A 21,016-nucleotide genomic window follows, 5' to 3' on the forward strand; every position below is an offset into this window, starting at 1 on the left:
TTGCACATAGACTCATTCTGATGTACCTTATATCTTTTGCTGCTCTTATCAATGATTGGTCTCTCCCCGTTCCCTTCAACTTCCCCTTCCTCCCTCCCTCCCTTCTTCTAATGGCCTCTCTTTTAAATTTCAGGGTGTATGATGTGTCCCCGACCACATTTGACTTTTGCATCTTCATTTCGAGCCAATTTTCTAAGATCCTTTATAATTTAAAATAATTTATTTGTAGATGCTTTGGGGTGTTCTACATAGACGAGGGTGAAAAGGCTAGTTCATATTGCATTCTTTTTTTTCCTTTTATTTATTTATGTCATACATGACAATAGTGGAATGCATTGCATTCATGATTATTCATTCACAGCACAATATTTCATATTGCATTCTTATAAGAATGAGGGAAAGGTATTGCATCTGGAAGGACACAGACCCACGACACTTGGCTTGCCTAGTGGACTGCCTGGTGGACTCAGCCTTGTATAGGTGTGTGGCTCAGTGAGCACAGCAGGGGCCAGCTTCCTCACCCCCACCCCTTGGCTGTGTGCAAGGGCAGATGTGCCAGCCAGATGCGTGCGCAGATGTTCCAACCCTGGGGAAAACTTAACTACTGCAAATGACAGTTTGGTTTTTCTCCTGTATCCTTATACATTTTCTTTCTCTCTAATACAAAAATGAATAAAAGTTGGTGAGAACTGGGCATCTTTATTTTGTTTCTGATCTCACAGGAAATACTTCCATGTGTCCTCATTAGGTTATTTGTGGTATTTTTATCTTGGTAGATGCTCTATAATCAGTATAAGGAGGGTCCCTTCTATTCCTTGTTTGCTTGAGGGTTTTGTTATGAATGGCTATTGAATTTTATCAATTTTTTTCTTCCTCTACTAAAATTGTGGTAATTTTTTTCTTAGAACCTGTTATGTAATGAGTTTATTAATCTATATTTTAATGTTATGATAACTGTGTCATTTAAGCTAAACCCAGTAAAGCCATGATGTGTCACACTTTCCATCTACAGATGGATTCTTTTTGCTAATTTTGTTTAATATAGTTTCTTCCATATTTATATGAGAATGGCCTATATATTTCCTTTCTTGTTTTGTTCTTGTCTAGTTTTGGCATCAGATTTATGACAGCCTCCTAAAATCACCTGAGGTGTGCTCTCCTTTTTTCCTGTTCTCCGGAAGAGTTTGGGTAGCTTAATCTTTCCTTTGAATGACACGAAGTCATCTATGAACTTCTCTGGGCCTGACTTTTTCTTGATGGGAAGATTTTAAACTATTGATTAATTCATTTAGTGGTTATAGATGTATTTCTTCTTGAGTCAATTTTGGAAAATTGTATTTTTCAAGGCTCTTATCTAGTTCATTTGTTTTTAGTGGTTTTGCATAATATTCTCTTTGCTCTCTTAACAAAAATCTTTTAAGACTAATGTTTGTGTTTTTTCTTTTGTTCTGATTTTACCAAAAATTTATCTACTTTGTTCATATTTTCATAAACAAAATTTAACTCTGGATTATTTTTTGTGTTTATTTTTGTTTTGTGTTTTGTTTAGCATTTGTTCTTGTCTTAACTCTTTTCCTTCTGATACCTTCTTTGAAATTATTTTCTCCTTCTTAAAATTGCTAATATTGTTAGCAGTTTTGTATTCTAGCCTTCAAATTTTCTTAAATTAGAAATGCTTAAATTAGCATTTAAGGCTCTGATTTTTGCTTTCAATTCTATTTTATGTATTAGGAGATATTTACGTATGCATTTTCATAATCTTTCAGGTTTTCTCTCATTTCTGCTATCAATTCTTCTTTGACCTATGATTTGTCTGTTTCAAAATATCCAAATATATGGTAATATTTGTATTGGGATAGAGACTGCAATTTCTATAGTAGTGATTTGAGAAGTTTGCTGAGGCTTAAGATCTAGAAACTAGTCAACTAAAAACCAACTCATTATACAATCAGAGAAAAGAAAAGTTGTGCTGCAATTGTGTACTGTGATTCAATATGCATTCTGCTGTCATATATACCTAATTAAAATATAAGTTTTAAAAAAATGTTTGAAGAGACTGTGTATTTATGACACATTGGACACAGTATTCTGTTCATAAACATTAAATCTAACTTAATTGTGCCATTCAAACCTTTATGCCATATTGATAATTTTTCTATTTGTCTTATCAACTAATGAGAGAATTGTGTTAAAATCTTAAACAGTGATTCTTGACTAGTTAATTTCTCCTTGAAATTTTATCAGTTTTTATCCTGGTTATCTTAAGACCATATTTTAGAATTATCCTTATTATTGTATCTACTTGATGAGTGGAACTTTTAATTTTTGTGTAGTGAATCTCTTTAGCTCTATCTTATTGTCTTGAAGTGTGTTTTGAATTATCAGTATACACCAGCAACAGATGATTCCTAAATATTTTTATGATATACATATATAATTAAAGTGTATAACATTACTATTAATACAATTATTAATGTAATTATTATTTATTAATGCATTGTTATTAATGCATCATAGTTATACAAAACATTGGAATTCATTTTGACATAATCATACAAGCTTAGAATAGAATTTGTTCCCCTCTGGTCCGTAGTACTTCCCCCTTCCCTCCCAATCTCCCTCCTCCTGTTCTCCTTTCTCTACTGGTCTTCCTTCCATTTATTCATAGTTTTAAAAATAGTGTTTTATAGATACACATAAGGGTGAAATTCAGTGTGGTATATTCTCCTAAGTTCATGGCATAGTTTGGTCAACTTCATTCCACTGTTCCTCTCTTGTCCTATCCTCCTTCCATCCCCTTCCTCTGCTCTATTGATCTTCTTTCTATTTTCATGGGATACCCCCGTCCCAGTTTTTCTCCCCTTATGTTGGTCTAGCTTCTGCATTTTTGTAAACTAACTTTAAACTGTTTTGGGTCTTTCTGATTTAGGGATATTTCTCGTAGCCAGTACTTAGAATGTATGACCAAGGGATCCATCAATCATAACTCCCCCTCTCTCCTCCCTTTCCATCTCCCCTCTCTATAATTCAACCTTGATAAACTTTGTAACTGGCTACATTTCCCCTTACTGTGATTACTATTATACATTGATGCTCCTTCTTCATGCTTTCTTTCTTCTCTTGGATTTTTTCCTTTATTACTTGTTTACATTTTCTTCCCTACATATTTTGAGGGGAATATTTTTTTTTCTCTATGTCTATTAGCTTTTAGTTAATTACCCCAGATATGATAACATTAATAAACATTTAACAAGCTTAAAGTTAATTTACATCTTGATTTTCTTCTTCCCTGCAAACAAGAAACTTGGAGTTCTTAATCATCCTTGTCTAAATTTATATGTAATATTTTTGACTTGTCTTCCCCCTTACCTCACAAATGAGGTATTATAATTGTTACGTGTCATCAAAGTTTGTTTAGATTTATCCACATAGTTTCAAATGAGTTTGCTTATCTTTCTTTCTTGTATTTAGAACATTCTACCTGATATTGTATTCTTTTAGAGGAAGCAAAACCTTCAGAATTTCTTTGAGTGTGAGATTTTTGCTTTTCTAAAAATGCCTTACTTCATCTGCATGCTTAAAAGAGAGTTCCTCTGGATATAGAACTTTAGGGCAATCATTTTCTGCAACCAGACATTTTCCTGTTTGCCCAGTTTCACCACGGCTGTGCAGCAGTCACCTGTCGGGTTTCATTTCCTTACTCCTTTGGGTGCTTCAAAGTCTTCTTTGTCTTTGGTGCACTGTGGTGCCATGAATGGTCTCGGACAGATGTATCTTTTGTATTTGTCTTGCTTGGGATTCATTGTGACATCTGGATTTGAAGACATTTTTTTTTCTATTATCTAATCTTTGAAATATGATGAGGCGCTTGTTGGACTATGTCTCTATATTCCTTAGTGTTAGTTTCAGTTCTCTCTTATTTTCTTTTTGTCTCTTTGGACTGCATTTTGGATAATTTCTTTTGTTCTATCTTTTAACATTCGAACCCATTTTTGAGCTGTGATTAATCTCTCCAATGAGTTTTTCTGTTTAATTATTATATTTTAATTTATAGAAGTTCTACTTGGTTCTTTCTCAGATTTGCTGAGTTATATTTATAGCCTTTGTTCCTTGAAGACGCTTCCAAGACTCTTTCATTTCTTGAAAATAAATTCTTTAAATGAGACTCCTCCTACACTGATAATGTAAATTCAAGCCACAGCCTATATGAAGATCTTATTGTGGAGACTGATTCTCAGCTTTGCTTGCTAACCCTGGGTACAGAAGGCTTATTTCTCATTTACCTTACATGGCGTTTCTGGTCTTCTTGACCCTTACTTAATTCTTCCCCTTGGGAAGTCCCTGGGCTTTGTCTAGCATGTCCCTTGTACACACAAGAAACAGAAGCTCAGGGAATGTGGCTTTCAGCAGCCATTCTCCGAGGGAAATCTTCCTGGCCCTGCTTTGCTTTGCTTTCAGCCTCTCCAGATTTATTGCATTTTTTTTTGCCAGCTCGGTGATATACTTTAAAAATAACAAAGATACCTTTATCCATCCTTTAAAGTTGTTCATGGAGAATCATTTTTAATTACCTGCTCTACCATATTGAAAAATCCCATATGCATTTTCTCTATAAGAAGATGGCTTGAGGCAGAGGCTTCACCCAACTAGTGGTGCACCAGACCAAATTAATGAACCTCTCTGGGTCTCTGTTAATGGCCATCTTTAAAATGGAGATAACAGTAATACTTATTATTTTGTACTTTTCAACAAATAAATGCATTTATTTACATGAAACACTTTAGAAGAGTTCATTGGCACATACTTAAATTGCCCAGTACCATACTTCATTGAATTTAGATGCCATTAATTACAAGATGCCCTGTTTATTAAAAAAAGAAAGAAAGAAAATATGGTTTCAATCAACTATGACACAATGCCAAAATGCCATTGACTGAAACATAATCCAAATTTCAGATGTTAAAATTTGAAAAAAAAAATGCACCTTATAGTGATATGACTAGTGTGAGTTTTAGGTATTTATCCACATAAGCAGAAAAGGCAGTGTCAAGAATTAGATTGTTAGTCTCACATTTGAAGGACTTTAAGTATTTATAGGTGTTCATTCCAGCCCACCCTTGCTCTACCAATTTTTGGACACTGGCTATTGTAGGTGAGCTGCAGTCAATGTCCAGGAAGCCAAGGGTCTAGAAAAACAATATATCCCATCATATCCTTCAAGACTGAGGCATAAAGGAAAATGAACCTGTATTTGTAAAGCAACTTTCCTGTGTCTAGCACACTCATGAGTGCCTTAAATTTAGCCTTAACTTCAATTCTTACAATTAGGTTAATTAGACTAGATGCAATAAAAAAAAAAAAAACCCAGCCCATTAGTGGCTTACCATGTTGGGTGTAATCTTGCTTACTCCAAAGACCAATGCAGATTGGGTGGCTCTCTTCCAAGCTGAGATTCGAGATGCATCTTCTTTCCTCTTTTCACTTTTTTCCTATTGTGGCTTTCAGGCTGTTTTGGCATCACTTGGCAGGCAGAAAGCTGAAGAGAGAGGGAGTATCAGGAAAGTACACCTTCTGTTCCATCTAAACCCTTCAAGACCCCACAGTTTTCTTTATTCCTAGGTACCTTTCTAGAGGGGGAAAATAGTACAGATTAGGCTGTGCATACAGGCCTCTTTGAAGCATCGGTATTAACTGTAGATAGAAAAAGAGAATTCAGGGTTTCAGTCTGGATGTGCTGGGTGTCAGGACCAATGCATAGAATTATGGAAGTGCAAGATGCTTTTGGAGGCCCATGGGACATTCCACAGGGGAGGAACCAACAAGTATTGAGGTCCCACTCTGCTAGAAACTATGGAAGGCACTGTTCAGATGTTCCTGTCACATGTGGCATACTAGACATACATGAATCTTGAAAAGACAAATTTCTGTGAATAGGATGCTTTTTGTGTTTTATCCATTTTGTGCCTCAAATAGTTAAATTAAATAGTCAGATATGGACCATGTGGCTATGTACTGGCATTTGCTCTCCCCCAACATTAAGGATGTAATGTCAACAGGATTTGTTGAGAATGGTTGTGTTGTGCTCTCATTCTGGTTAATTCTGTTTATATACATACAGTGGCCCTAGATGGGTTAGGTTCTGTCTTTGGTTCCCTTCACTAATGAGCTGGTAAGAACCCTTCACCATTGTGGCTGAGTCAGGGTTCTGTGTCAGTTTGGATTCTTATTTGAATGTCCCATAATACTTTGGTCACACAAGATGTAAGCTGGGAAGTTAATTGTTTCTTCAGGGTCAGTGTTACTAATCACAGGAAATGGCTCCATGTTTTTGTCTGTACTTATTCAAAACATGTTCCCTGTCTTGGTCTGTTTCATGCTGCTATAACAAAATGCCACAGACTCAGTAATTTATAATGAACAGAAATTTACTGGCTCACAATTCTGGAGGCTTGGAAGTCTACTATCAAGGAGCCAGATGTATGGGGAGGCCCTTTTGTCTTCAAGATGATGCCTCATGCTGTATCTTCCAGAGGGGAGGAAGGATGGATCCTCGTATTGCAGAAGGTAGAAGGGGTAGGAGAGTGAATCCACAATCCACTTTTCTGAACCCTTAATAGAATGGTATTAATCCATCCATGGGGGCTCTGTTCTTAATTACCTCTGAAAGCCTCCATTCTCCCAACACTATCAAACATGGGATTAGGTTTCATCTATGAATTCTAAAGAGGATGCAAACATTTAGGCTATAGCAGTCTCTATGTATTGGGTTTTGATCAAATCTCTTCCATGGGCAGCTCTGTGCCTTTCTAACATATTTAATATATTCTTCTTTTATATCCTCTTTGGTCGGAAGCAGATCTCTGTACCTGAAGTCTGGATAAGAAATGGATCTCTCATTAGGCACAAAGATATTATAAAACTTTCTATATGGCAACATTCTTTAGTTTTCTGGGTCAAAATGCCTTCTCATATTATCAATTAACTTGCTCTGAAGCATCATTCAGGATACATGATCTTGGGTGATTCTAGGAACACTGAGAATAGGTTCTGTTTGTTTTACAAATGATAAAGCTGAAAGTCAGAGAGGCCTAGTAAGAGACAAAACTGGGATTGGTTCATAGATTTCCATGACCTTACCATGCCACTTTCTCAATGTTATTGTGAAAACACCAGTTTGGAGGATATGGAGAAAAAAATAAAACCACAGAGGATCGGATTATCATGATTGTTGATGTAGCATTTTCATCTGCTCATGGCTTCAGAAGTAAAATTTCATGAAACCGTTAGAGCTTGTACAATTCGCCCTCCTGTGTCCTCCTTCCCAAGGGTATACAGACCCAACCTGGGCTCTCATCGTGACTCAGGGAGGGAAAGAGATTGTCCAATGTGACCTCTGAATGTGATTTATGAAATAGGATGCATCCAAAATTTCACCACGTTGGAGCCATTCAATTTTCTCTAATGGCCTTTATCTGAGAGTTATGTCTATTCGTGGCAGTCACAACCAGTAAGTCATTAACTTAAAGTATACTGATTGTTAATTTTAGCACCATGGGACCTGGGCCCAGTGGGAGAGGTCTCTTGCTTTTGCAAATGGAAGCTAAGAAACATTTGAGGATTTGGCAAACATTTATATCAGGGAAAGTTAGAATGTAAGAAGAGATAATTAAAAAGTTAAAGAGGAAAAGTAGTTGAAGAGTTGGAATTCAGTAGTTGTCAGAATGACCTCTGCCTGGCTGCCTCCCTATTTCTAGATGTTTCTTTACAGAAAGAAAAATGAAGCCAATCTTTATATCACCCACTGCGTGGTGCTTCATCACAGATGTGCACAGAATTCTCATTTTATCCTTATTATATGTCCTATTTTACAAACAAATACAATTAATGTCAAAGGTCACACCACTAATACCTGATTGAATTTATATTGTTTTTTTAATTTTTTTTCATCAGTTGCTCACAACATTACAATGATCTTGACATATCATACATTTGATTCAAATGGAGATGAATTTATATTGTTAACCAATGGACCTTCTGGATGAGAGTGGCTTAAAGGCCCAGCCAAGTCCCCTTGGGGGCTACATTCCATCTAAGGTCCTGGAGGTCTGGATATTAGTTTCTCTCTTTTGACCTCTAGAAAAGCCTCAGCTTAGGGCCAGCTCCCAGAACAACAGTAAATGCAGCTTCCTGTGCAATTCAGGGATTGGCGCTCCCTTGATTGGAAGCTGGGCAGTCAGATGCCCTAGAGAGGCATCCTGAGACACACCATTGGGCCAGCTATGGTTTTCCTGATTCCAGGAGCCTGAGCCTTCTCCTAGGACTGCCACACTTGAACTTCAGAAGAGGCTGTCGGGTGGTTTTCTTGGACGACTAGGAATCATTTAGAAGATGAATGGTACTGGAACATGGGGGCCTCCTTCTTTCCAATCTCTGGGGACTCATAGCACCTTTGAGTCAACCTGTCTGTCCCATCCCAGGGCTGAGCTGTATCTAACCAAGACCTTTGAATTTGCTTGTCCACACTCTACTTCCCTAGACTTGATAACCAGCACCAAAGATAAAAAGCAAGCACAATAATTCTTTTTTTTTTTAGTTTTTAATTATTTTTTTATTGGTTGTTCACAACATTACAAAGCTCTTGACATATCATATTTCATACATTAGATTGAAGTGGGTTATGAACTCCCAATTTTACCCCAAATGCAGATTGCAGAATCACGTCAGTTACACATCCACAATTTTACATAATGCCCTATTAGTAATTGTTGTATTCTGCTACCTTTCCTATCCCCTACTATACCCCCTCCCCTTCCCTCCCATCTTCTCTCTCTACCCCATCTACTGTAGTTCATTTCTCTCCTTGTTTATTTTCCCCTTCCCCTCACAACCTCTTATATGTAATTTTGTATAGCAATGAGGGTCTCCCTTCATTTCCATGCAATTTCCCTTTTCTCTCTCTTTCCCTCCCACCTCATGGCTCTGTTTAAAGTTAATCTTTTCTTCCTGCTCTTCCTTCCTACTCTGTTCATAGTTGCTCTCATTATATCAAAGAAGACATTTGGTATTTGTTTTTTAGGGATTGGCTAGCTTCACTAAGCATAATCTGCTCTAGTGCCATCCATTTCCCTGCAAATTCCATGATTTTGTCATTTTTTAGAAAGCACAATAATTCTGATTTACAGTTGGGAGCTGCGGCTCCACTGATCTTCCATGGTAAACCACTCTGAGGCCCTGGTCGGTCTCTCCAGGTTTCTACCAGGCAAACCCTATTTAAGATTTTCCAGGAGATAAGGGGGACATTTATAGATAACAAAACCTGTGTGCTCGTCCCAAGTGTGGCTTGGCTTGCTTGTGTGATCTTGGGCAGTCTCTTCTTCTCTTTCAATGTGTCTCTCCATATGTCCATGTTAACCTCTATGCTGCCATTTCCTCATCTGAACAGCCAAAGGTCAAGCATTATAATTTGCAGGGGCCTTGGAAATTTCCCTCTGTAATAATAGCAACAACAACAATTTTAAATATTTTACATCTAATCCTTAAAATAACCCCATGAGGTAAGGGGTTATAATGCTCCAAGAGTACAATATGAGATCCTACAGGAAGGCTGTCTGGATTTTCCCTGGGGGCTGTAGTCTCACCCCTATCAAATTCTCAGATGTATTTGTCTAGATGAGATGCCTGTTGTCTTCAAGGTGAGTCCTAGAAAGTAGAGGTGAGTAGGTAATGGGTGGAGGCTTGGCACCCTGTCTGTGCTTTGTTGGAATTGGTCTGTACTGTCCAGCAAGGTCTTCATGGTCTGGAGGAGATAAGACCCAGCTTTGTGAGTCCCTGTGAGGTCTTTTCTGCCTGCTAGCTGGGCTCTATTGCCTGACAGCTGTGAGGGGCCATCGAGGATTCCTCCAGGGAATCAGAACTCTCTAAATTTCATAAGGTTTTTTTCCATTCAGTGGGGCTGGGTGGCAGCTTGCTTGGGTGATGTGCTTCCCGTGGGAATGAGAGTCCATAAAGTGTCTGGTTGCTTTCGCACAGTCTTGGAGGAAGGATTTAGAGCCACATCTGTGTGGTCCTGTCCCACTCTTCTCTACCCCTGTTGACTCCTCCTGTACCTAGCCTAGGGATGCTGTTGGAACTGATTCCTTTCCACAGTATTTCCTCTCTCTCTGGTGTTGACAGATGTGCCTTGAGTTGTACCCCGAATGGCCCATTAGACAATGGCAGACCCCGCTTACTCCTGGTTCTAATTGAATAATTTACTGTAAATAGCCTCCATTTCCTGTACAAAGCCAGTCTCATTAGCCAAATGGAGGTGAGCAAGGGCTTGCCTCTAATGGGATGTGGGGGCAGAAATGAGCTGTCCAAATGGAGCTGTTGTCGCAGCAGGCCTTGGATTAAATCAGAGACACTTAAGGCTTCAGCTCCTTCTTGCAAACTAGCTATTCTTGGATGGGGGAGACACAGCCCAGAGCCCTGAAGAAACAAGGCTGCAGGGTCCATGAGGGAATTTTCAGTGAATTAGGAAGGGTTCCTGGGGAAGTGACGGAGGGTTTTCCTTTTCCTTATTCATTCCTACATGTGTCTTCCCCGCCCCCCAACCTCTTCTACTGGGCAAAGCAGCTTCTCTACTCTGACATACTTCTCAAATCCCCCTTTCAATAGCAAGGACACTCCCCTTTGAGGCAATCAAGGGGCAAGTTCAATAGCAGGGACTTTCGGGAGTATTCTCATTTCAGAAGTTCCAGGGAGGTAGATATAATTGAGGGAACCACAGATGAACGGTGATCTTCCTAAGGTCATGTACTAATCAGGTGCAGAGTTAGGTTGGAATCTGTCACACTCTCAAGTTCATTTAGAACTGTGCCTGGTGCATTATACTGTTCATGAATATTAGCTATTTGTACTGTTATAGGCACTTGATAGATGTCACCTGGGCTGAACTCCTGGCATTTGCTGTCTGACCTTCCAGATGTTCTCCCTCACTTGTTGCTCATTCCCAATGAATGTGAACAGTGGTTTCACTGAGAGCTGATCTTCACAATCCCAGCTCTTGACTCCGTAGGGTCCTGAGACCAGTCCTATGTGGAGCAAGATGTGCTTTAGCTGGAGGCTCCACCTGCAGCATTGCTGGGAAGCTATGAGATGCTCTTTGCCCTTTCTGAAGGGCCACAGATCAGGGATCAGGAATCAATTCTAGGATTTTGCAGTCACCAAGCCATATTTCTGGAATCTTCCTCTTAGAAATTCAGATCATTTTCTTGTACCTAGGCTGCTGCTCATGACGACGGTTTCTCCTCAGGGCCCCTCAGATACGACTTGACCCTGACCCGGCGTATCCTCCAGTTCTGTGGCATGCTTCTCCCTGTCCTAAGGAATCCTGTTGCTTCACACTTCACAGGCTCTTGGAGCCTCCCACTGTCTCCCACAGCTCTTCATTTACCATGGCCTTTAATTCCCTCTTTGGCATTTTGACTTTGTCTCTTTTCTGTTCCGTGATGGAGATGGAAGTAAAATGAGGTCTGCCCACTCACTACCATCGAATCCCATCTTAGATTTTACCCTAGAATTGGCATTTTCCTTTTATTGTTCTTCAGTCAAACACATCAAAAAGGGAGCAAATGCCTCATCTTGTATTTGGCTTTCTCTTTTGTGCCATCCTTTTCTGACTACTAGCTACCTTGGTTCCAAATAAAACTTTCTCAGTAATGATACCAATGATAGGAATAACAATGGTGATGACATGTGGTCACAGGTGCTCACTGAACACTGTCACTGTGCCAAGTGCTTTATGTCCTGTTATCTCATCTTCAGCATCTCCCTCAGTATGGCTGACCATGGGACTGAGCACACAGCAGACTCTCAGGAAATACTAATAACAACCACTACTTATTTAGTTCTTACTCTGGCCTAATCTCATGTCATCATATAATAGTTCTAAAAAATAGATATTATTATCCTCAGTTATAGATCAACAGGGTAAAACACAAATGTATTAAAAATTGATTCTACTAGTTCTTTCAGAAGACAGGTAGAGCACAGACCAAGTGCCAGCCCTTGGGTCAGAGCCAGGAATACACATGGCCCCTGCTTTGGAGGAGACTCACAGTCTAATGGGACCTGTAGCCTAAGGAGCAGGCATTAGAGAATGAATCTCTGGAATTATCCAAGATTCAAGTTCATTCTGGGCTCCTGTTTTTCTATACTTTGCAGACTGACCATTTGATTCTTTGTTCCCAGCATCATCAAGAGGGACTTTGTGTCAAGTCACATCACTATTACTTAAAGTCTTCCTCGCCCATCCTTTTCTAACAGGAGTCACTTTTAATATGAAGTAAGAGATTTCCATTGGCTTAACCAGGTGCAGGGGATAGGATCTCTGTTTTCTGGGAAGGCTTACTTACTGACTTGGAGGAATTGGCAGGAGAGGGAGTATAGAGAAAGGCCCTCCAGGAGCAGAGAAGGGATAAGGTGAGGCAAATGGAGACTGACCAGTTAGTCTTATGAGGAAGGGGGATGCTGTTATTTTGATGCAAATTGTGACTCAGGTGAGCAACTTCGTCCTCAGAGCTGGCATTGGAAGTCTCTAGAATCCAGTTCACTTCTGTTTGTTAGGATGCTTCTGGCTGTGCAGAACAAAACCCCTCTCTCAGACTGACTTTAAACAAGAATTTTTATGTCTTAAATGATAGGAAGCCTGCAGATGGGCCAGACTGCAGGATTAGTTGATTCAGTGGCTCCAGAAGTTTTTTTTAAAAAGATTTATTCTATTAATTAATTAACTAATTAATTAATTACTAGAGCTCAGACATTTTTTTCCTCTGTATGCCCAGTCTGTTTTCTAGCTGTTCCTCTCATGATTACAAAATGGTCTCTAGCAGTAATGAAGTGAATTTGCATCCTTGCTCAGCTCTAGTAGGAGATACCATCTCACCTGGTACCTCTCTGGTAGGGGAAAGAAAACCTTTCCTAGGAAGGATCATTTTGTGGCTAAGTCTTATGCTTCTTCCGGATCAATCACTGGCAATTCAGATAAAATCACATTGTCGTGGGTTTGGGACAGTGACCACAATGCCAATTACAGACTCATGTTTTCTTATATATCTTAAGTACAATCATAGCCAATAACCCGGTGCTAGATGGTATATAGTTAAGGAATTAGCATGTAGAGCTGCCAGACCTAGCAAATAACATAGGATGCCCATGAAATGTGAATCAGACAAACTGTGGCTACATTTTTAGTACAGTATGTCCTCTGCAATATTTGTTGACCTGCTTGTCCCAGTATTTGGTACATATAAAAATGGGTCAGGTTAATGTTAGGCAATGTAACTGAGATCATGTGTCTTGCCTTATTTGTGTGAGGAACGCATTGTGTACTTTGATTTAAAAAAGAGGAGGCACTGAGCATGGTGGTGCACGCCTGTAATCCTTGCTATCAGGAGGCTGAGGCAGGAGGATCACAAGTTTGGGGCCAGCCTGTGACTACTTAGTGGGACACTGTCTCAAAATAAGATAAAAAGGAGACTGGGGACATAGCTCAGTGGTAGAATGCTTGCCTAGCATGTATGAGACCCTGGGTTCCATCCCTAGTACTGAAATTAAAAAAAAAAAAAAAAAAAAAAAAAGAGGAGGCCTGGAAGACCTTTCCTCCTCATCTGCCTTGGCTCCTTGTGACCAGATCCAAGAGAAAGTGATTGCTTCATTTTCTTTGGGACCCTCATTGACTCATCCTGCCCTGTCTTTCCAGGGCCCCGACCACTGTGGGCAAGCTTTGCTGCAGATTGGGATCAACATGATGGCATTGCCTGGGGGCCGCCACCTGGACTCCATTCCTATTCCTGGGCAGCGGTAAGTCCTACAGCTAGTTTTCAGGTCCGGGAGAGGATTGAGCATAGAGCTTGTCCTTGGCAAGTACTTGTTGCCCTGTTGGGCAGTATGGGTAGAGGGAGCGAAGGCGTGCGGTGAGCAGAGAGTGGAGCCCACGTGAGAGGAGAAGGGCTTAGGCATATTTAGTCTGAAGAAAGAGACCTGTGGGGCCACCAGAGGTGCCTACACACATCCGAAAGGTCCATGTGGAGAAGCTGGTGCATATTTGACCCAATTGATCCCTGAAGCATGAGTCAGAACCAGTGGTGGATTTTGTAATGAAGGCCCTGTGTTCCTGGAGACTCCTCAGTCAGGGACAAACCCAGATGATCACTCTAATTTGGTTTGGTCTGAGGAGGAGCTTTGTAACCTGAGTGCTCAGGGCTTCACTTAGCTTCTTTTTTTCCTAAGACATTTTGATGAGAGTTGTTTTGAGACAACAGGATCCAAATAGCCTTTGTAAGACTTTTTAAATCATTGTTTTGTTTTATTTATTTTTTATTCTAATGAGTTAAACATGACAGTAGAATGCACTTTGATACATCATACATAGATGGAGTATAATTTCCCGTTCTTCTGGTGGTACATGATGTGGAATCCCACTGGCCGTATATATATGTACATAGGGTAATAATGTCTGATTCATTTTCTATCCTTCTTACCTCTATGCCCCCTCCCCCCTTAACTCCTTTCTCCCTAATCTAAAGTAACTCTATTCTTCCCTAGCCCCCCCCCCCCCCCCCCCCCGCTCCATTGTGAATTATAATCTGCATATCAGAGAAAACATTCAGGCTTTGTTTTTTGAGATGGCTTATTTCATTTAGCATGATATTCTCCAGCTTTATCCATCTACTGGCAAATGCCATAATTTCATTCTTCTTTAAGACTAAGTAATATCCCATTTTATATATATACAATCATATATATATAATTTTCTCTATCCATTTATCTATTGAAGGGCACCTAATTTAGTTCCATAGTTTAGTAATTGTGAGTTAAGCTTCTATAAACATTGATGTGGCTGCATCACTGTAATATTCTGATTTTATATCCTTTGGGTATAAACCAAGGAGTGAGATAGCTGGGTCAAATGGTGGTTCCATTCGAAGTTTTCTGAGGAATCTCCATACTGCTTTCCATAATGGTTGCACCAATTTGCGACTAGCAATGTATAAGTGTATTTTTTCCCTCACATCCTTGCCAACATTTACTATTGTTTGTATTCTTGATAATTCCCATTCTGACTGGGGTGAGATGAAATCTTAGAGTAGTTTTGATTTGCATTTCTCTAATTGCTAGAGGTGTTGAACATTTTTTCATATATTTGTTGATTGACTGTGTTTAGGAACTGTTTTGTTTTATTTTGTAGTGATTTGATATATTGCTAAAATCTTACCTTTACTCTGTCTATAATAACCCCCCCCCCCCCACTGAATTACCAGGGATGCAATCTACTCCAAAATTGATTATTTGCTAAGTTTGCTGGAATAGGGTTCCATGAAGGTATGAGTCTGCTTCCCCAAAGCCATTACTAAAAAAAGGTTTAGGAATTTGACATGTACTTCTTGCATGTTCTCTAGGACTCAGAACACTAGAAATATAATTAAGAATTTCCTGTACAGTCAGAGGTTGAGAGTAAAGGATCCCATGGGGACCATTATCTTCGCATGCAATGTCTATAAGGAAAAACTCAAAGATGGTGAGATACAAACCTGTCAGGATATGTGTACATTCTCAGAGATAGACTCTGCCTCTATGTGGTGGCTGATGGCATATCATGAGATGAGCCAGTGTGATCAGTTTTAAACACATGGTTTCAAAGCTGGGTTCTATTTCCTCCTAACTATGTGACCTATGCAAGTTCTTGAACCCCATCTGCATCTTGGTTCCTCATATATAAGACAGGGATAATGATAGTACCTACTTCATAGGGTTGGTGTGAGGTTAAATGGCTTTATATATATAAAGTGTCCATCACACACTGAGAGCAACATAGGGGAGCTCATGTTTAGTGAGTGCCTGCTGCATGTCAGGGCGTTTGTGCAGGTGGTCTTAGGAATTCTTCCAGAAACCCCTTCCCTAGTCCCTTATCATTAGTGGGTGATCGATCTCTCTGAGACAGTAAGAGATCACAGACAGACACTCCCTACCGCCTCATATTTTAAACCAGGAAAAAGTGGAACTGTTTTGGGTAGAGTGGAGTCTAAGTCAGCTTGCCCTGCACTGCCCTGCCCAGGGCAAGATGATGGGCAGCAGCAACAGCTGTGGCAACAGGGTCCTGGGCTGGTTAGATCAGAACCTGTGCTGGGGAAGAGAAGCAGTTTAGGGCAGTGGTTAGGAGTCCAAATTTCCTCAACTTGATTCTTGTTTCTGTTACTTATTAGCTATAACTCTGGGTTTCAGTTTCTTAATCTGTGAAATGGGAATAATTTATACTTACATCGTTGACTTGTCATGACAATATAAAGTGATATGTATAAAGTGCCTGCCTGGCACATGGGAACTGCTCAGCAATGTTAATCTCCTCTTCAGAGGAGGAGGAGGTCCTCTGAGTAGAGGACTTGGGGTGAAGGTTACATCCTAGCACTTGTCAACCTGCTGGGAACCACTACTTCATTTATTTATTTTTTTCTCTCTCTCTCTCTTCCGACTTTCAATGTTCTCAGAAGGTTTAAGAATAAAAGGAAGTTAAATTACATGAAAATAATATAGGAATCTAATAATTTTCTTTTGGAGGCAGGGTAGGATTTTTTAACTCACCTTGTCCAGCAGATATCTTGAGAGGAAAACCCCAGACTAACATGACTCCAAGGGTTCTGGCACCATGAAGACCTCAACATGGGGAAGTGAGTTTACATTCTCTTTATCCTTACAGTCCTGGTAGGCCAGGGTGTGCTGTAGATAGAGGGTTGCATTTCCTCTAGGGTGTTCACAGTCCAGCATTGCCAGGAATACAATCCCTGGGCCTGTTGACCTGGTAATTGGGTATGATCTGGGGTGATGTTCAAGGGCCACGTTCACAGAGCAGGTTCATAGGTATTTACAGGATATCAGAGGGGTTAATTTGTCCACTGTGATGTTGCATTGTAGTCAGACAATAGTGGCCACCTCTCCTTTCCTTCTGTTTCAAGCTGGCGAGGTGCCTCTGGTGAGGAATAAAGGTATGACTGTTGTCCCCGGATAAATAACTAATGCTGGATAATTGACTTCTTTCTGTCATGTTGAATTTCAGTTGAACCCAAACTGACTTTCACTTTGCAGTGCCATTGTTCACTTCCGTGCACAAAAAAACATAAATACTGTCAGGTTGTGCAGGGTCATCTAGTATCCTCTGAACAGATGAGTCAGGTGGTTGGTATTGAGGTCCTTAAGGATACCAGTTCTAGGTGTAGCCTCCTGGAAGAGAGGAAAGGGCAGGCAGTGACAGCTTCCTAGGCCAGGGATTGGGGTCCCATGTGAACTGGCATGGACCATGGGAGGCATTACGACAGGATGCAGCTTTCCTCAATGCTGATTACTTCTGAAACTTCTGAAATGATTTCTTGTTTAGAAAAAAAATCAACAAAAAAAGAAAAAAAAACATATTCTCAGGGTCATTAATGTGAGCCTAAGTGGCTCAAAGCATAGAGGCCTTGGGCTCATATCCCAGCTCTACTTCTTACCAGCTCTGTGACCTTGGGCTGCTGCTTAACTTGTCTGAGCACCAGGTTTGTCTTGCATACTACAGAGGCTGTGAGGGATGCTTTAAAAATTGTGCAAGGGCCTAGGCACAGGAGGGAAGGGCTCTCTAGGTCCTCAGAGTGCCTCGCAGTGCACAATCCTCACTTTCTAGAGTCATACCCAAGGAGCAAACCTTCTCCTTTAGGAGTGAAAACACTGTAAGTTCTGGGCAAAGCACCTCCCTAGAGGCCCAAGGATTAGTTGGAGAGAGTGAACAGGGCTGCAGATGAGCTCCCTGGGAAGCAGAGACTGTGCCTGCTCTGTCCCCACTGGTCTTCATTTGCTGCTTAGTTTCTGGGCACCTGTTGTTATGTCTGGGGTGCTGATCCTCCCACAGGCTCTGAATAAGGTGGTGATGCTGTTTAGATCTGGCCACAGTAATGATCAGTGTCCATGGTGGTCAGCATACTGGAGCAGCCTGCCTGCCCCCAGGGCTGTGCCCTCTACAATTACAGCATGGCTCTCATTTTTCTGCAGGGGTCTGGATGGACCAGTTCTTTGATTTGAATGTCTTTATGGGAAGGTTTCTGAGAGGTAAGTTGGATGCCAGGGTCCATACAGGTTCAGACCTCTGCCTCTTTTCCTACGCCTTTTTATTATTTCTCTTACCCATGATCAAGGTAGGGCATCTAGAAATTTTCTTCTCTGGATTCCTGCCAGTGAAGAGGTGAGGGTCCCCACTGTTGGCTAAAAGGCTGGCCTTAACCAACCCCCATAACAAAGCTGACTTACACTTTCTGCACTCCCTGTGACTTTGGTGCTTTTACACACACCCTTTACTGTGGCCCATATATGTAATTATTGTTAAACCTATTTTACAAATGAAGAAGTCAGAGGTTGGGTTCTCTGGGAAGCAGACTTTGAGGTGGAGTTCAGAGTTCAGGATGGTAACTGGGGATCCCCTTAGCTGAGCCAGTGTGTGTGGATGGGAGAGGAAGGAAGCAGAGCTGGGTGATGGCGAAGCTGAGCAGCAGTGTTGGCTTGATGACAGTCATAGCTGACCTTGCAGAGTTAGTTGTTCCTTGCCCACGATGGTCAGGACCTTTAGGTCCCACCTCCCACCTCACTCTGTCATTGGAGTGTGTGTGTGTGTGTGTGTGTGTGTGTGTGTGTTTATTGAGAAGCCAGTAGGCTGGGGATGCTCTAGTACTTTAAGTTAAGCAAACTTAAGCCCAACAGAAACAGAAAAATGGAACAAAAGACTTTACAAATCAGAAGTCAGCAATTGCCCTCTAACTGGAGTCTTTCCACTCCAACCTCTGTATGACTTCCTCTGTATGACTTCTGGGTTCAGTCAGTGGAGCTGGCTGCCCATGCTGCTCCGAACCTCTTCTGGTTCTGAGCGATGCCCAATGAGTCGTTCTTCGCTCACATACACTCTGTGACATTTATTTTGTCTAAAGTTTCTCTTTAATAAGTGGGCATCTCTAAAAGGGATGTGACCTTAGGCCAGATGGCTCTGAGACAGTATCTGGAGAGCTGAAAGTAGAAAGGTGTCCTCTGATGCTCCTAGCATTGCACTGGGGACAAGTCCTTCTGTAAATAGGATTCTGGGCAGGACATCACAATGTCTATGCCACAAGGAAACATAGGCTTTGAGAGGTGAAGTTAGGTGCCCAAGGGCAGACTGAAAAATAGCTGAACTAGGATACAAGTTCTGGACAGTTAGTGCTTTAACCTAAGTGCTGACCAATCCTCTAGGCAGACTGTTTTTGGTGCATCACACAAACAAGTCTTTACTTTTTTTATTCAGGTACTCACTTATTCATTACCTTTCAACAAAATTTTTCTACAATATATTTGTTGAGTGCAGGTCACATACCTTGTATAATTCTGTGTGTTGAGGACATGTTGGTGACCTGGTTGGACATGGTCCCCTGCCCTCATAAAACTTGTACTTCCTCTAGTAATTTCTCTTGGCCGCCTGATCAAGTCTGGATTTATGGCAAGTGTGACTTTCATATGAATCCTTTCATTGTGAGTGATTCACTTTCTCACATGGTTTCTGTTCAGCCTGGGGTTTGAGATGAGTTGGGGCCGCATACAGCTGCAGGTAGTGATGGGCAGCCTTCTGGGTTGGCCCTGGCCTGCTAGGGAGGAATCCAGCTTTCCTAAACCAACGGAGGCCATCGCAAGCTAGTCTGTCTCCAAGTTGATAATGGCTTACATGTGTGCACCCCTGATCTGTGGCTGGTTTTCTGCTGCTGGGTCATTTTCTATGCCTGTGGTGAAATGTGCAGACTGTAATTGTCCATGGTATAATTGGGCATTTTTCTGTTGCTTAAGCCAAAAGAAAGGCCAATCAAAACTAGAATTAAGTTCTCTACCTTCTTCCATTTCCCAAGAGAAATCCACAGAAATACAGAGTGTGACCTTGATGAGGGACAATGATTCAATAGTTCTTTTTAAGAAGAGAGGCTGGATTTAAATTCCCATGCAGTGCTGGGAACTGGGATCACAGAGGCATTGAATATTGTTGCTGGAAGTTTGCTTGGAGCTCAACTATGCCATACCTTCATTATAAAATGAGGAAACTGAGGCTCAGAAAGGAGTATGGAACTGTCACACGCTCTATAGGCCTTTCCCCGCTGTGTGGAGGAGTCCTCCCTTCTCTGGACTGTGTTTCTTAAGCTCATTCTCCCATCCAGCCTCCAAGAATGTCTTCACCAATGGTCTGTAATAGAGGGACAATTTTACTCATCTACTCATTCATTCAAAAGGGAGTTGGTATTTGGATTGACAGCTTACTTTGAGCCATGCGCTGAATGATCCAATTGTGATTGATGGCATATATCCTCTTCTCTATCAATGACAAATGTCCTGAGGTCCTGAGGACTGAATTTGTACCTGATTCATTTGTGTTCTGTGTTTAGCATGCATAGAGTAGGAGCTCCATAAATGGTTGTCAAATGAATATATGTTTAGTAAGTGTTTGATGAACGAAAGACAAACCCTTGGCTAGGGAGTCTCAGGTGAGTAAAAAAGCTTGGATTTTGTTCTTTTCTCCAGGACACTCTTCTGTCTCCAAGAATCTTTTCATGTTTTGTGGGGGTAGAAAACCACTGTTTGGAGTGGGAGCCAAAGATTTAATTGGCTGGAGGAGTCAGAGGGTTGGAGAGATGTTCTTTTTCCTTCTAAAGAGAGTAATTCAGAGATATTTTTAGTCTTCACTTTTAAGTTCACTGGAAAAAAGAGAGTCTATAATTTTCTCATCCAATCTCTGGTAGGAAAGCACAGTGCAGTGGGGAGCAAGGATTAGGAGCCAGGGGTCAGCCTTCCACCAACCTGCTGCGTGTCCTTGGGCAATCCTTATCCCTCTCCGAGCCTTAGTTTCTATATTTGAGGAAGAGAAGATGACCCAAAGACCCTTATAGCTTTAACAATCTAGGAGTCTATAAGTGATTTTTAGGTGGCCTTTCCCTTTTCTGGACAAAAA

The 21,016-nt window shown here is 40.8% G+C and overlaps 1 protein-coding gene across 4 annotated transcripts in view; it reads left to right on the plus strand.

Annotated features, from left to right (window-relative positions):
• INSC (INSC spindle orientation adaptor protein) overlaps positions 1–21,016 on the plus strand; it is a 126,775-nt gene that overhangs the window by 23,323 nt on the left and 82,436 nt on the right. For 3 of the 4 annotated variants that reach the window (XM_081282277.1, XM_081282278.1, XM_081282279.1), the window contains exon 2: positions 13,742–13,842. In XM_081282277.1, coding sequence (XP_081138403.1) covers positions 13,742–13,842 — 101 coding nt within the window. Of the gene's footprint in view, positions 1–13,741; positions 13,843–18,064; positions 18,115–21,016 lie in introns of those variants that run through there. The other variant, XM_081282280.1, reaches the window with a different exon arrangement.

Source organism: Spermophilus citellus (assembly GCF_964194105.1).
Source record: "Spermophilus citellus genome assembly, chromosome: 2".
Classification (NCBI taxonomy): domain Eukaryota; kingdom Metazoa; phylum Chordata; class Mammalia; order Rodentia; family Sciuridae; genus Spermophilus; species Spermophilus citellus.